Source organism: Gobio gobio, assembly GCF_949357685.1.
Source record: "Gobio gobio genome assembly, chromosome: 20".
Taxonomy (NCBI): domain Eukaryota; kingdom Metazoa; phylum Chordata; class Actinopteri; order Cypriniformes; family Gobionidae; genus Gobio; species Gobio gobio.
Window position 1 is genome coordinate 37539092 of NC_137113.1, and position 18143 is coordinate 37557234.

Sequence of the window (18143 nt, forward strand, 5' to 3'; positions counted from 1 at the left end):
GGACATACTACTTGGCTTACATACTGTTTTTTGCATACTATATAGTATGGAAGTAGGCATATTAGGACGCCGCCTTATTAGTCTGTAAGAAAAAATGAGGGCACACTAACAGCAATTATCACTTTTTTTAAAAACATAATTTGTTTTAGGTATAGCCAACACAGTATCCTAACCAGGCTAGGGCTGCACGATATATCGGAATTATCAAAATATCGCAAATGTATGTATCGTGATATGCATACCGCAGCGGCTTGAGATATCTAAATTATTTTATTTGGCTACTTTAAAAAGCTACGAAAAGTCAAAATTGTTACTCGCGGTCAAATACACACACAGACAGTTATGTCAAAATGGTTGTCTTGTCGGGTATTCATGTAAACACAGTCGGTTATGTCTAAAGTGACCGTAAATAGTTGGGAAAGCAATCGGATGTGTGTCAATCCGTGCATTAGGTCTTAAAGTGACAGCAGCCTAATATAGTATGCCTGGCTATAACCTATATAACAACTGAAAAAAGGAGAAAAATCACTGCTCTTGACTGAAGAACTTTTGTAGCTTTAATATGAATCCATGTATATTTAATTCCTGTGAAGACTATGCAGTGTTTTAAAGGTGCACCATGTAAAATTCTTTTATTAAAATGTCCAAAAACCACTAGGCCAGTGTTATATATTTTGTTCAGTTGAGTACTTACAATGTCCCGAATGTTTCCAACTATTTGTAAATCGTGAGAAAATTGCTATTTTAACCAAGGAACCGGGACGTGTGAGGGAGTCGCCTGTCAATTGCGTCATATCTGCGTTACCCTCGGTTTCCGGTTTTTTCGGTTGCCGAGCGAACGCACAGAGCAACGTCATTTTCAACACTCAAATGTATCTAATATGATAAACAGAGCTGCATTACCTCATACTCATGACCGGAAAAGCTGAAGTGGCGTAGGTGACTGTGGCATAATAAAAGTCCCGCAGGCTACAGTGGCATAATAAAAGCCAGCGGCCTTGCTCAGCTCCCACAACACTCGGTCCTGCTCTGCTTCATACTACAGTAAAGTTAATAATCACATCCTTGAACATGATTTCTGCCCGAGTCCTATCCCCATTAATTTCCACCGGCTGTGAGGTGAAGACCACATGTCCCAAGATTCTGCGTTCAAATGTGGCGTCATCAAACTACGCCTTTGTTTTGAATAGGCAACCTCTACTAGTGGACGGAAAAGTTACATTGTGCAGCTTTAATTTTACATTTGCTGCTGTTTGAGCATAATCAAAATCTGCAAAGTTACAACGCTCAAAGTTCAAAGCAAAGGGAGATATTTTCTTTTAAAGAAATCGCTTTTTTAAGGACTACAACAAACGGTTGGTAGGGACTACAAGCTTATGCACTGGTTAGTGACATCACTGACCCTAAAATTTACATAACCCTGCCGCAACAAAGGCCATGTTGAGAAGAGGAAGAGTTGTTGTGGTAGAGCACATTTAGGAGTCTCTCCAGCTGCTGCATCCGTCTTTCACATTTATTGCAATTCAGTACGTAACACAAATGCAATTGCGAGTCATAAAAATAAGATGACAACATAAGTTATGACCATAATTAAACTAAACTATACCTGTTCTATCTTCATGCAGCATGTATTCTCTGGCTCTGTTGGCATCTTACAACAGTTCCCACAGGAGCGATTTAGATCATCATGACAGAACATGCTAATCAATGACTTGAACATAGTTAACTCCACGTCAGCTACATAAATTCATCAACTAACAATTCAGAAATGTCCTGTTGCATTCTATATGTTCTCACTTGTTCTTGAGTTTCATCATTGTCCGACTAGGTTTTAACATAAAAGGCTGAACAGTACGGCTGGGTAGTGACACAAATTTCACAATTCGATTAGATTTCGATTTACAAGCTTTCAATTCGATTCAATATTGATTATTTTGTATATATATCAGGTACAATACATGGCAAATTTTCTCAAGGAAAACAAATCCCTTAACTAATTCTGTAAACTGGGAGTCAGTTGTAGCCTAGCCATAGGCTACATTAGCTTACTATGATATTGAAGGTAAAAATTAACTGATTTGTATACAAAAACGATGCGTTTGTGTAAGAAAAATATCCATATTTAAAACTTTATCAAGTTTCCTTCCATGGAAAAGTGTTGAAAGTTGAAAGTGAAACTCAAGATGCGTACCTTTCAACACTTTTTCCATAAATTGAACAGGGAAGGCGGTCGGCCGAAACTTTACTTTATAAAGTTTTCAATATGGATATTTTTCTTACCCAAACGCATCGATTCGCTTCAGAAGGCCTTTATTAACACCCCAGAGCCACATGGAGCCACGTTATTTGACGGACAGATGTATTTTTTTAACTATTACTGCTTTAATAACGCTTGGATTAGCCTGGACTTTTGTAATTTAACTCAGATTTTATTAGTCTGAAAGAAGAATGTCATATACACCTAGGATGACTTGAGGGTGAGTAAATCATGGGCTAATTTTCATTTTTGGGTGAACTATCCCTTTAACACAAGCTCTTGAAGCTCCACCCTCTTCTAGAAAGGGAGGGAGCACCCGCTCATTTGCATTTAAAGGGAACACACAAAAACAGCGCATTCGGTCACCCTCAAAAAGTGACACATAACATGCTATAAAAAATTATCTGTGGGGTATTTTGAGCTAAAACTTCACATGCACACTCTGGGTACATCTTGCAAAGAGGGGCAGTATAGGACCACTTTAATTTGTCAGGTTGATATAACTTTATATTACCAAGTCGAGCTAAGAGTTGTTGGCATTTAAATAGTTTTCCCTTTTCTTTTTTCACATTGATGTTAAAATGACTGTCAAGATTTGTGACATTACTTTTTATGTAATCCTAAAACGCTGCTGTTCATTTTCAGAAGTAATGCTTTTCCCAGAAAGAATGTGAAACATATGGGTTATATCATTTTCAGTTTTTAAATATCATTGAAGTTTATTTTACATACTTAAAGCAGTATCATATTGCATATTTTCTTCAATATCGTGCAGCCATACACTAGGCACAACCTAGACAAATAACTTGCTGCGTTTCGCGGATAAACTAATGATTTCGGCAGACATGGAAAACAAAAGACAAGGACAAATGTTTTTAGATTGGGTTTCTATTTCAGACATAAAGGTTAATACATTGTAGTTTTAGTGGAGACAGTAAAAGCATGATTAAGCATTTAAACTGCCATTGTTACAAAATTTTCAAAATGAAACATTCCATGTGGCAAATTACAACCGTTTTCTTTTTAACCAAGACCAATTATAAGTTTAATACTTGATGTCTGTATCCTAACACCAAATAAATTTAATTACTGTTCAAGTATCCACTACGTTTAGCAGTAGCACAGTGTTCACGGGGATCTTTAGAGGATAAGAACCCCATGACAGTGTCTAGGATATAGAAACTTCTGACATGCTCATCTTTCAAACAAAATCCTGGTCTGATACTAGGCACTGGTATATCTGTAGTCTAAACACAATACTGGGACTGTAAAATGGATAAAACACTGCCAGACTCCTCCAACAGACTGACTAAAATGCAGAGAGAGATTAAACAAGAGATCTGCCCTTAGGAATATTCAGATACAGTAGTGAAAATATGCTATATGCTGACAAAATGGAGCTATTATAGGCAATTTAACTAGGTTGGTTTCTTATACAGTTAAACAAAATAAACTCTCCAACATGGAAACCATAACACAAGAACCAATAGTGTTTTCTTCAGCTGTCCTCTAGTAAAATAGTTCCTTCAATATTACTGCAAGTACACATGATTAAAACCCCCTCCCTTTAGGAAAAAAAAAGAGATTGTTAGTGTGAGCAAATTGAAATCCATGACTTGGTTTAACTTTTGGCAATAATTCATTTTCTACAAAAATGCAGATTGTAAACAAAATGTATGGGCTCACAAAGATGGAGAAACTGAAAGGAGTATTTAGTTTCTTAACATCAAGACGAGGGGAAAATAAAGAACATCATTAGAAGGCAGCAGGAATTTCTTAGTGTACGAGGGGAAATAACTATGAATGCTGCTCCCATCTCTCAGAAGCAAATACTCTGACGTCTTAACAGCTAGTTAGTGGCGTAATTCTAATTACAATGCAAGAGAGAGAGAGAAATATCTGTATGCATACACTGAAGACTGTTTCTTCTTCCCCAACACACATTTCCCATCATCCCTGCCTCCATTGTTCTCCTCTCAGGTGAGCTCAGATTGCAGCTTTTGCTGTGTGTGCAGTCAGTTCAGAGGATAGAACACCTCCTCTTTCTCTTCTTCACCGGAGGCGGGCACAGGACCGCACGGATGGCTTCATCGAACACCGTCTTAAGGCCGCGCTGCGTTAAGGCTGAGCACTCCAGGTACTTCACAGCTCCTGTGGGCAAAACAAAAGAAAACAAAGTGGATCCAGTCAGCTAAGGCTGGGTAACTTAAGGCTTTATTTAGTGTCCGCGCAGCTTTTAAAGTATGAGCATGTTTGACATGCGCAGTACAATTGCTTTTTTTATACTCTACCAGATGTTAGAGGGCAGCAATGAGTCCTGCCATTTACAGAAGAAAAGTAGTGGATCCCTAGCCTAGAAATCTAGACGCACCCTAGCAGCAGAACATGTATTTTGCCGCGAGTGTAGTCTACTCAGTAGACCTGAGAGCTGGAAAAACCAAACTCTGGTCAGGCCAATCACAGTGTGTGTTGAGTCGGTGGGCGGGCTTAACATGACGGCACATCACGGCAGAGTTGCGGAGAGTTCTGCATGCTACTCGTAAACAAAGAAGCTGACGAACAACGGTCTTTTGAATCTGCTTTGGCGATGGCGACTCTGGAAGACTTGGAGTTAAGCTTTTCTTTGAGAAAAGAACAGCACTGAAGTCGTTCTTAAGAAATAAGATATGTTCGTAGTTTTGCCTACCGGATACGACGAAAGTCTATCAACTAACGTTTAGGGATGGGCAACAGTGGTCGAGTAATCGAGTACTCGAATGTGACAGCGATCATCGATCATGAGAACGATGATCGCCCTGAAAAAAAAATATTTGTCTCTTTTTTTATTGGTTATTGCGTCGTTTTGCGCGGTACCAGAGGTCTGATTGGTTAGCGTTATACAACACGCTTCCTGACCGCGGCGAAATAAAGTGAAACTGAGGCGTGCACTGCAGTGATGTCTGGAATCACTGTGATCATTGAATGTTTAGTGCAAGATGTGCAGCGCCAATCTGTCATAGCCTACATCGCATTATAATGAGAACAAGATGGAAATTAGAATGCTGTAAATGATCTGTGCTTAGTTCCCCGTGTATCAGCTGATCCACAGAGAAACTAGCGAGAACACTGAGACTAGCGCATGAAGTTCATGTGCGCATTCGCGTCCTTTTCTGCAGCTGCACGTTGTAAGATTACTTTTATGTTGTCTATATCTGATTAATCTAATATAAGAAGCGTTTGGTTGGGCTTAAGCTAGCAAAGCGCTGCCGTTATACCGGCTGTTGTTCATTCTCTTCAGTTTCAGCTCAAACGCATATTTCATGCTCGACATGATGGTTTAGAGACGGTCATATTCTTTTTAGATAGGCTATTTCTTTCTCAGAATCATTGATATTAGTAATGCAGCAGTGCTATACTGGTCTCTTATTTTTTAACAGTAGACCTATAGTTATTTAAAGTTGTTTTTCGTTATGAGTTTGAAAACGCGCAGTGATGTCTGTAAACACTTCGATCATGAATAATAAAATGAAGTGCATGATGTGCAGAGTCAATCTGTCAAAGCATTATAATCAGAACACGATTTTAATAAAATGTTGTTTCTGTGTGCTTTCGTTGTCCGTGTATCAGCGTTGTTAAGGGAAGAGCGCTTTCAAAATGTTCAGTTTCAAACCCTTCGCCTGTCAAATCTAGCACGCTGAAGTTCACGTGCGCATTCGTGTCCTTTTGTGTTGATTTATGTCGTAATAGGTTCATAATAATCTCCATATTAATATTGATATAGGGTGCGTTTGGTTGAGTTTATTAACCAGCTAGCAAGCTCTGCAGGGTGGTGTTATTTCACAGTTTCAGCTCAAAGGCAATGCTCGATATTACTGACTTGGTTATTTGAGATGGTCATTTTAAAAAGATGTTTCTTTTTCAAAGACATTTATGCATCATAATCTAGCAGTTATTTTTTGTTTTATATGTTCATGTTTTCATATACCTGTTTTCATGTCAATTGTATTTGTTATAACAACCATTTTCATAACAGTTTTCATTATCTCAATGACAGACAAGCCCCGCCCCCTGCACATGCCCCGCCCCCAAGTACTCGAGTACTCGTTTTTGAGACCTATCGATGATCGAAATGAGAAATTGACAAAAATGCCCATCCCTACTAACGTTAGCTCGGCTTCACCTTCTTCGCTCTGATTGGTTGTGGCGGTCATGGCGCTATCCAATGGCGTGCAGAGGGAATTTGAAAGACAACCGTTTATCCCACCCCTCGGATTGAGCCCTGTCAATGGTGAATTTCCAGACCCAACATCTTGATGTGGGTCTGGCTTGTCAGGCTAGTGGATCCCGTCATTGCATGCAAACTTTAGAACAAGACCCAAAACAATGGAGGATATGCTGCTTTGTTTAGTTTTGTAGCACTCTTTACGCACTCTTCTTCGACTACTGCACAGTACATCACAACTGTGCGTATTGTCACCTAGTGGACTCCACATCACACAGACAGTCGTGGAGCGCAGAGGGCCGAAGTATACTTTGGGCTTTAGACTGCATTTCTTGCATTAAACATTGAGTCTCCTTGGCTACAACAGCTATTTGGATGAAATCATGGTTCCTCTGATAGGGGAAAAATTATTTCAAGGGTTAGTTCACCCAAAAATGAAAATTGTTAGTAATTACCCTTGTGTCATTCCTTCGTTCATCTTCGGAACACAAATTAAGATATTTTTGATGAAATCTGAGAGCTCTCTGATACTTAGTGCCACTTTCAAGGCCAAGAAAGGTAGTAAAGACATCATTAAAATACTCAATGTGACAGTGGTTTAACTTTAGTTTAATAAAGCGACGAGAATACTGTACAAAAAAACAAACAAAAAAAAAACACCTTTATTCAATAATTTCTTCTCTTCCTTGAGGGCCTTCAATGCTGGGGGTCAGAAAGCTCCCTGAATTCATCAAAAATATCTTAATGTGTTCTGAAGAAGAACGAAGGTCTTATAGGTTTGGAACGACATGAGGGTGAGTAATTAATGACAGAATTTTTATTTTTTACCAAAAATGGGAGGCACGCGGATGTCCGCAAAGAGCCTCCACACACACCCTCCGATGGCGATTTTTATGTCACGGACCCTAGCGCACTCGCGGAAAGTATAATGGTGCGTTCACACCAGACGCGAATGAAGCTGTAAGAGTGAGTGATTTACATGTTAAGTCAATGCAAAGACGCAAGTAGACATTCTGCGGCGCAATTCGTCTGAATTGAGCGCTTGACGCGGAATCTGAACTTTGCGGATATTTGTGCCATGTTAACCAATCAGGAGCTTGCTCTGGTAGTGACAACAATGAGGACAAAATCATATGTGATACCCGGAGCTGTACTATACACCTTCCTACTTTAAAGAAACACGAATAAAAGGGATCTTGCTTGGAAGAAAGTGAGTGAGGAGGTTGGACAGTCTGGTAAGATATATATATATATATAGACTACAAGCTAGCTAAAGCCAGCAAATTGTAAAAAAAAAATATTTTAAAACAATCCATGTCAGCCATTTCACAGATTCACATTTTGTGAAGTGAATGTCAGGCACGAATGAAGCGAATAAACTCAAAATGTTCAAGCGTCCAACTACGCGCGAATAGCGCAATTTATTCACGTAAATCGCATCTGGTGTTAACACTCAGTAACACTAGCTTTAGTCGACTTTTAGGGGGCAGTCCTAGTTACGTGATTTTAGCGGTTTTAGTGACGTCTTCCCACAGTTGAAACAAACATTGAGCAATGATATGGATTTCATTAAGTTGTACTGTATCTTTCAACATACCTATTGACATCCATGAATGTTTATTTTGTGCTATAACTAGTAGTAAAGAGGAAGAGATTATCCATAGTATCCAATCATTGAATTGTGATAAAATTGACAATCTGAAAGCTGAGACTATCTCCATCCAAATAAAGCAATTCAAGTCGCCTTTATTTATATAGCGCTTTTTACAATGCCGATTGTGCACAGTGATGACAGGAAAATAATGCAACAGAATACAGCCGCTCTGGAGGAAACAGTGATGTCATCGTCCAGCTCAGTTCAATTATCATAGTGTCAATGCGGGCGGATCAGTAATATAGTTGAATATTTAGTCCCCAACTAAGCAAGCCAAAAGAGGCAACGGTGGCAAGGAAACAAAACGCCATCAGGTGACAGAATGGAGAAAAAAAAACCTTGGGAGAAACCAGGCTCAGTCAGGGTGCCAGTTCTCCTCTGGCCAACGAACAAACAGTGTATGATTATGATTTAATCAAACATTACAAGTCAGATTAGATCAGAACATTCATAGAAGTCATCCAAGCACAAAGCTTATTGCGATTACTGGATGGTAGACATGCTACAAATAATGTTTAGTGACATGAAGTCAACTGAAAACTGCATAGACTAAAAGATCGATTTTGGAAATTAAGAATCGATATAAAAATGATTAAATAAAATTAATTAATTGATATTGTCAACCCAGCCCTAGTCTCAACCTCAGACGTCACACCCACGGGCCATTGGCAATGCATATGGCACACTTATCTGAAAACGCTTCAGGAGTTTCGAAGTCGTCATCTGATTGGTTGAATTCTACCGGATGTCCACGAGACGTGCCTGTTGCGCTCTTTAACGGTTCGCCTAGAAACAAATGACGTGACACCAAACTCCCTCATGGAATAATGCAGTTGTGTTTACAACTGTGACAATGAGCGCTTACCAGGATCAACTAAATGCTGGATTTTCAAACGTTTGTGACGTTCACGGCTCCATTGTTGCAGTGAACTTGAACAACGTTTATGAATCAATAATTTATAGATCCCCAGTCTGTTATTGCAGGGACATCGACTTTACATTTTCACGCCCCAAAACGGGCAGCCCTTGAGCAATGAAAGCTACGATGGAGTCCAGACCTTCTGCCGTCAGTCATAAGGTCTGGCTACGCGAGACTAACCCAGCCCTAACATCCACGTGTAAAGACAATTCAAAAATGCATTCAAAGGCCAGTGTATTAATACTGAAGTGCTGACCTATTTCTTTGGCCATAGCGAGGCCTTGAGGGTAGGTGATGGGAGTGAGCTTCTTCTCTTTCAACTTTTCAATGGTGTCCTTGTCATCTCTCAGATCAAGCTTAGTCCCAACGAGAATTATGGGAGTGTTGGGGCAATGATGTCTGACCTCTGGATACCACTGTTGAAGAAATCACAACAGACATTGAATGCAACTCATTCAAGCGTAGAGAAAATTTGCACAATACACATACACTATACTCTTCAGTGTTTCCCCTAGGTTTACAGCTTTGGGGGGTTTTTACTACTAGTGTAATAAATATAAACAACATTTATTTATACATCACACAACTATTTACAACACAACAGAGGTTGGCTTTGCTTGAGTTGTTGCTCTGGATTTTGTTGCTTTTAAGAAAAAAAACCTAATTTTTGCCTGTTTAGGTTCGTCACCTTCTCCATTGCATTTTTACATTTTTACCATTAAAGTTACTACACGCAAATCCGTGTTTTTTTGTTGTTGTTGTTGTTTTTTTTGGGGGGGAATATATTTCAGGGCTCAATGCTAAGGATTTTTTTCGGGGGGTTAAAATTTTTACTTGCCCTGTCAGAATTTTCACTGACCCCACCACAAAAAAAAAAAACACAAATAAAATAAAATAGGCCTAGTATTGTTTTTGAGCCATATAAGCTTAATATATAAGGTTATGACTCTAAAAACTAATATCCTAACTCATATTTTTTTTTTATATTGTTAAAGACCATCAGTAATAAAATAAGAACAAATAATCAAATTATGAGCAAATGCACAAATAAATACAGCAGAACAAACATATACAAATGAAATAAACAGTTATTTTCATGTAGGTCTAAACTAGATTGTCAGGTACAAAAATAGTAATCAAATGTAAAATATCACTGCATAGTCTGCATAAAATTATATGCCACTGCATATAAATACAGATTAACCCTTATTAAAAGTTATTCAGTCAAGAGCAGCGAGTGATTTTTTTATTTTTTATCTTTTGTTATCTCAATATTTATATAGCCAATGACGATATTTTCCGGCTTTCCATGTGTGTTCACTGTTATACGGTAGGGGGCGCTGTAGCGCATTTCCTGCACGAGAACAGAATCTCCTGATCAAAACAGCCGAAGAAGAAGGAACGTGCGCTATCATAAGCAGATGCATTATGTAAAATTACGCGATCATCACCATTAAACAGCATATAAATCACAACTGCCTAATGTTATTGAATGAAATGTCAACCCAGGACGAGTTATAGGACTGTCAAGCTTTGGGGTGTTGATGGACTCCATCTACAACATCTGTGTTTTGTTCATCGTTCGGATGTAACGTTAGTCTTTTACAAAAACGTGATTTTTTTCAGCTTTATGCTCAAAATGTTGCTTTTCATGAAACTTGCAACATTCAAGTGTTGATTAAAAAAAATAATATATGAAGCTGGAATAAAACAGTGGGTCTGTTCTTTCTTTTGATATATTGCATGTTTAGATATTCTGTGGACCATTAAAACTTGTGAAAATGACCATAAATGCTGGCGGTGACTGGCAAATTTCATGTTTACGTTTCATTTAAAAGACCTAACCGACTATGTTTACAATGATACTCAACAAGACAGTCATTTTGATATAATTTTGTGTGAATATTCGCGCGCTGTGAGACGCGTGGCCGTGCGTGTGTGTGTGTGTGTGTGTGTGTGTTGTTGTTGCCCTTCGCGAGTATCAAAATGAGAGAGAGACACTTTCTCGTCTATGAGCGCTTGAATATTTAAATTGCCAAGGGTTAAAAATGCGCAAATTATCAGTTTCCGTGAAGATGCAGCTCTGGGAGTGTCTTTAACGCTGCCACTGAACCATCGGGCAATTCTTATTGTCGACCGTAATGACAAATATTTTTTGTCATTCATTCAGGGGGGGCGGGGGGTCGTTTTGGGAGGGCGGGGCGCCCCCTCAAAACAATGGTAGGGGAAACACTGCTCTACAAATAGTAATAGCATGTTGGTGTGCCATTTCCAAACCTAACCTATGTTTTACCTGTGGATAAACACCACAACCCTCCTCGCTACCAACAACGGCAAATGTCACTTGATCCTTTGAAATTGACATTTTGCAGACACAGAAGATTAAAAGGAACTTCTGTTTGCTTCATTACAGCATCAACATGCTATTTTGAGGCTTTGAAACCACATTTGCTCAATCGGTCAAGCCAGACATACTATTCTTAGAGCTTCTTCCTCTTTTCCATTCATTGCGATAATTTCGAAAGTAGTCTACATCGACTTAAACAACTAAATATCTGAGGGCTTGCTTACCTTGGCACGGACGTTCTCAAACGAGGCTGGACTCACAAGAGAGAAACAGATCAAGAACACGTCCTATAAAAAAGAAAAACACAAATCAGACAAAACCCTCCTTTCATGCCATCTAATGTTCAACTCTTTTCTTTTAGAATTATCTGTCTATCTGTAAAACACAGAATTGACTAGACTGTTGCATTAATGATCTGTAAATTGACTCCACTTGTTTCTCAAACACAGTGAGGTTTGTGCCTAAACGACAACGGCAAACAATTGAGCCATTCACTCTCACAGCCTTAGTAAGAAAGACAACGGCAACACAGAGCTGTCATTAATGCTCTGAGCAGCATATAAGAAAACACTTTAGCCTTGCAGGAATCAAGACCTGGGCTATTTTTAAACATTTCACCGTCCTAAGGCTTAGTGTTTATTACACTTCCTAAGTCTTCAAACTAGTTGAGATCCTTCCTGGTCTCAAGACTTCAGGCAAAGAGTCGAAACTCTTGCTTGGCTGTAGCAAAATTTATAATAAGGTCCAGAAAACAAATAATATTGTTTTAGCTCTATTATTATGACTGTACCGTCTGAGGGTAAGAAAGCGGTCGAAGCCTGTCGTAATCCTCCTGCCCTGCTGTATCCCACAATCCCAGGTTCACCGGCTTTCCATCGACCATCACATTGGCAGAATAATTATCAAACCTAAATGAAAGTTAATAGCATTGGTTTAGAGACACTGAAAATATTAAAAGATTTTTTTTATCCTTTTTTCAGAATAACATGCACAGCCGAAACAAGCACAATAAGACCAGGATTTAGAAAGAAACAGAAAAATTAATTTGACTTATGTATAGCATTGTAATATATTTACTATTGAAAATAATATACAGTTATTGTAAAATAAATTAGATCAAATTAAAAATCCGTATATTATATTTAATACTCATGCAAGGGGCCGTTTACTATGGAAGCTTGTTTCCGGCAGAGAATAAAAAATTAAAAAGGTAATTGCGACTCTCACAATTCAGACTTCCCTCAGAATTGCATGATATAAAGTCAGAATTGTGAGATTTATAACTCGTAATTGTGAGTTTCTCACACACTTCTGACAAATTAAGTCAGAATTGCGAGATATACTCACAATTGCAAGAAAATAAGTCAGAATATTAAACTCGCAATTCTGACTTTATAACACGCAATTGAAAAAAAGTAAAGATGTAAACCTGAAATCGTGAAGTAAAAGTCACAATTATCTTATCTAACAAATATTCTGTGGCGGAAACAAACTTGCCAAATGATGGCAAGTAACCAAATAGAGAGAAAATGACAATTTTCCTTTTTGGCTAAACTGTGCCTTTAGGAAACTCAGGGGAAGAGCGAGGTCGGCTTACACAGTGGGAATGTACTCCCCAGGAAAAGCATTGGTGGTGTAGCTGATCAGAAGGCATGTTTTTCCCACAGCCCTGAGGGGAAAACAAACAAACATCTCAAATCACTTTTACATCTAGTGATGTAATATAAACTAAATTTATAATAAACTAATGTAATCTCCTATAATTGCTTTCCAGCTAAACAATGATTTATTTCCATATGAAAATGAAACCGGGCAAACGACTATTTTAAACAAACATGACATTGTTACTCATACGAATAATAAAAGTGGGTTTGGTTGACTTCGTGAATCATTGCAGCACTCCCACACATTAAGACATTAAAGTTTACTGTATATGCATGACGTAACATTTAAAGGAAACTCAGGGAAGGGCTAGTTTAGTAACAATGAACAACGCTGATAAAACAGTGACTCCAGTCTACACGGACGTTTAAAAAGCTTAAGTCTAGGAGACATTCATAAGTATTTTTGCTGGCACAAAATAAAGTGGGAAATGCGCTTTTAAAAAAATATGTGAGCTAAAAAGACGCACAAAAGTTCCCAAATCAAAGGCCCTCAAGTTACCTAACCTTAACACACAAGAGAGCAACCCAAGAAACGACTAGTACGTGTACAACTTTATCCCACAACAAACATAAATACTGAAAATAGGGGTCAACTCACCCGTCCCCGACGACCACACACTTTATGGCCTGCATCTGTGTTCACTTAGCGCGCTATCCCGCTAGCTTTATCTGTGAATGAATCAATAAAAGCTCTGACCGGGATAACCCGCTCTCAAAATTCAACACGCACAAAACAAGAGCGGAGTCGATAAAAGTTGAACGATTATGTGAAATTTCGCTTAAACTCGACGGAGTAAAGTTAGCTAGCCGACCGCATTCCAGCGCATTTGCTGCTGTTGTTGCTGCTCCAGTTAAACAAACAGCCACCACCCTAAAATCTCAGATCCCGGTCTGCACACACACATATCCCGTCCCGTCCCGAACAATAAAAACACTCTCTGCTGCCTCCTGATGGACTGGAGCGGCTCTACGTCTATGGCAAGCCGTTTTAATATTTACATAGTAAACACAGAACGTTCCCCTAACGTTCCCATTCTATGGTTCCCGTTTGGTTAGTTTTGTGGGGAACCAATGTTCTCAATTGGTTGTGTTTTTGTAAACTAAAGAGAACGTTCCTTGCAGGTTATTTTTGGGGTTTATTTTATAACCTAAAGAGAACCTTCCCATAACGTTCCCAGCAGGTTATTTTTAGATTTTATTTTTTACAATATATACGTGGCGTGGGTTTATTTGTATATTTCGTTACTGCGCACCTCTGATCTGCGCGCGCTTCTCCAGCACACGCTTTCTTCTGTCTTCCACAGAAAGACGCGAACTCGCATAATTTAAAAATTAACGGTCATTTCGTTTTTACCGACTGACTAACATTAGTTTATCGATCTTTATTGAATAATAAGTTATAATGAATAAATATACGAGTGTAAATAGTGTTATTTCAAAGAGCTTTGACTCGTAATTGAAGACAACATGATGTTAACCGAGAAGTTTTTGTTTACTGACCCAAAGAGAGAAATAGGCTACATCCCTTTAATTCAGTGGTAAGACAATAATGCAATGTTATCCCAGTTAATGTAATCTTTATTTATTTTTTAATGTCTGTGAATAAAATTCATATTTTAAAACCCCATATTGTGTTATTTGTAACTTAAACGTAAAACCTGGTTGTAGTACAGTGTCAGTGGTACAAGTTACGAAATCGTACATATTAATGCATAAATTCAATCTAATTTAATCCTCCAAATGAAGGTTTATGTGCTTGAATTATTTCTATTGATTAAATAAGTTCAAAATAAGACAGGGGAAAGTTCTGGGAATGTTCCGAGAACGTTCTGGGAAGGTTAGTGGAACGTTCTCCAAACCAACAGTGAACGTTCTATTTATTTAAAGAAAACTTTCCTGGCTAACCAATAGAGAAAGTTAGGATGTCTGTTCTGAGAACCAGAAACTAACGTTCCCATAACGTTCTGGGAACCAAATATTGTTATCTGGGTAATCCTTAACACAAGAGACCTGCACCGGACAGATAGTTGTTCTTGTTGCTTTTGTGCAGTTGATGAAAAACAATTTATTTGTTTTTAGATATTCTTTAGATATTTCTTTTTTGCGGGAGCCCCGCGAATAGTTTCATTTTTCTGCAACCCGCACACACACACACACACACACACACACACACACACACACGAGTACCTTAGCACTCGGCCATCAAATCTGGTCCCGCGGGAGTGCAGGACTCAACTGAAAATGAACTAGTATCTATTTTCATGCTACTTGTAGTACTTATTAGATACTAGTACTTATTCCAATAGTGTCTAGAATTTTATTATAAATTAATTGAATTATACTTAACTTAGGAAAAAATAGAACTAGTGCTTATTTTTAGTTACTAGTAACATTTTACGTCTCACATGCACCTAAACCAGAGACAGTTCTAGGTCAGCGGTATTGCATTTTCAAATATTAGCAAAACTTTCATGCCTTGAATTAGAAAAATGTTTTAGTTTTAGACTTTTTAACTCGGTAAAGCTTGCCATATGAAATAACTGTAAATAATTGTTTTGAAATGGAAGTTTATTGAACCTTTAGATAAAACATATATATAAAAAGTTTGCATATATTTAATGTTTTGTATAGCCTAATTTGATACATCAGGCTTTTATGGCTCATATAGTATATGGTGTTCACGCTCGAAGAAAAACAGTTTTAGTCAGACCCAAACGGAGCAAAAAATATGGTACATTGAATCTCTTTTTTTTTTAAATAGCCTGTAATGTAAATCAATGAGATTTTTATATCAATATAGAAGCATACTTACATAAAATGCATATAAATATCGGTAACATTTTACAATAAGGTTAAATCATGAGCAATACTTTAGTTAAACTTTGTTAATGTTAATGAACAAAAATACAGCTATTTAATGTTTGTTCACGCTAGTTGACAGTATTAAATTATATTAACAAATACATTTGATTTAATAATGTATTAGTAAATGTTGAAAATAATTAATGCTGTTCATTTCATTATTAGCTCATGTTAACTAATGAAATCTTATTGTGTTACCTAAATATCAGTTGTCACTCTTCCCAGTAATATGTTTTAGTAAGATTATATTAAAAATCTTGGTTTTATGATGAAAGCTATTTTATGATGGCAGGGGCAAAATATATAATTTAATGTAATACATTGTTGATTGAAATGTTCCTTAAAAGCCTGATTTGAACAAACTAGAAAAAATATTAGTAATCAAGTAAACCATAGTTGCTTCTCCCCAGTAAATATCAGTCTAAAAATAATATAAAATGTATTATTGTTTACTTTATAAAAGATTTCACTTTATTACAATTATACTAAAACTAATTTTAATTAAAAAAAAAAATTAAAACTATCAATGAGATGACAGAAGGCATGTGTTGATTGTGTACAACAGGTTTTTCAGCAAAGTTGAGATCACGCTGATCATTTAAAAGACACGTATCGAATATGATCCAATAGACTTTATAGGGTTAACTAACAAATTACATTAATAAATGATATTTTGGGAATACATTTAGTGGAGGATGAAGGAAAGGTTTCATTTTTGACGTAGAACATTAAAAAGTCTCAGTCTATCCAAGTCCTCTTAGTGCATGTCTACTGTTTAGAGCACTTGTTTAAAAATACAAATGCTGCACACATCATAACCAATTCTCTCTTTTGTTGATCAGATATTATCAGAAATTATTTCTTTATCAGCACTCTATAAGTAGGCTGTTCTCTTTTTTTCCCCGTTTGTCAAATGACTGCTCCGCCTCATCAACAATAATAAAATGCACCCAATCCTTTTTTAAAATAATAAAAAATAGAATTTTATTTGAAAAGCCAACCTATCACATGGCAATTACAAAATCCTTTGCATAAAGATCATGAAAAGCATTTACAAAAATACTCAATCCAAACATCTATATCAACTTAAATACACAAAAATAAATAGTTATTTATCTAGCCATACTTAAATAGGGCACATATCAGCTAGCAAAAAAAAAAAAGAAAAGAAAAAAGAAAAAGCAGCACAAAACTGAAGAACTTAACAAAATGTACATGTAGTCTAAAAATACATTCTTCACCGGTTTGTTTGTAGAATTGTCATTCATTTTTTACTGGAATTCTAACAGATATAAATAATAATAATAATAATAATAATAATAATAATAATAATAATAATAATAATAATAAACTCCAAAAAAAAGGGAAAAAAAGCATAACCCTGATGAGTGACAAAAGTGGAAACGGTGTGATGCATCAGAGTGAGACAAGATTGCAAGTGCTGAGTCTGGCCCTGAGGCCTAGCAGTACATGTACCAGCATGCAATCGTATATTAACAGTGTAGCGCTATGGCACATTATTCGTTTCTCAAGTGTGACTCCATTCCTCTTTTTTTCAGTGCATGAGTGACAAATTGTCAGGAGTTCATAATGTCCCAAGTGCTTGCAAGTCATTCATCAACAAGCTTCCCGTGCACCCGGAAACGGTATATGCAAGTGTATTCAGGATGACCCCAGTTAGACAGCACTCTCATCTCAATGATCTGAAAAGCTTGTGTCATGTCCTCCTTGAGGAAGACAGAGATACAGAATTTTATACATCATTTATCATAAATACCGCAAAATTCCAGTGTCAATTCGGATTTCATGGTGACTTAAAGGAATAGTTCAACCAAAAAAAAAAAAAAAAAAATCCCATAATTTACTCTCTCAAGCCATTGTAAGAGTATATGACTTTCTTCTTTCAGCCAGAGTTATTTCCTGGCACTTCCCAACCTTGTAATGGTATTGAATAGTGCCCTGGTTTTTAAGGGCGCTTTCACACCTGCCTCATTTAGTTCGGTTGAATCGTACTAGAGTTCGTTTGGTCAGGTGTGAAAGCAGCAAAATCGCACTCGGGTGTGCACCAAAAGCGGACCAAACAAGCGTACCGAAACCTCCTTGAAGAGGTGGTCTCGGTACGCTTTCAAACGAACTCTGGAGCGGTTTGTTTGTGGTGAGAACGTGATCCGACCTCGAACAGACCCAACTGCAAAAAGTACTGATCATTTTTGGACTAAACCAGCTGCCGTAGTCAGCT

General features: G+C 37.5%; 2 protein-coding genes across 2 annotated transcripts in view; both read right to left on the reverse strand.

The window, feature by feature from the left end:
* Positions 1 to 2823: 2823 nt before the first annotated feature.
* rac1a (Rac family small GTPase 1a) lies at positions 2824 to 13962 on the reverse strand. The gene is made up of 6 exons (XM_079801319.1): positions 13641 to 13962; positions 12976 to 13047; positions 12169 to 12286; positions 11603 to 11665; positions 9288 to 9447; positions 2824 to 4408 (listed from the first exon to the last, which is right to left on the reverse strand). Exons 1-6 carry the CDS (start codon positions 13673 to 13675, stop codon positions 4278 to 4280), a joined length of 579 nt encoding a protein of 192 aa, XP_079657445.1. The 5' UTR covers positions 13676 to 13962; the 3' UTR covers positions 2824 to 4277.
* A 3552-nt stretch (positions 13963 to 17514) lies between these two features.
* The window catches only part of sun1a (Sad1 and UNC84 domain containing 1a), a gene marked incomplete at both ends in the record, with an annotated part of 28546 nt that continues 27917 nt past the window's right edge, over positions 17515 to 18143 (reverse strand). The window contains one exon of the mRNA XM_079846319.1: positions 17515 to 17631. Within this exon, the coding sequence (XP_079702445.1) occupies positions 17515 to 17631 (117 nt within the window). The remainder of the gene's footprint in view (positions 17632 to 18143) is intronic.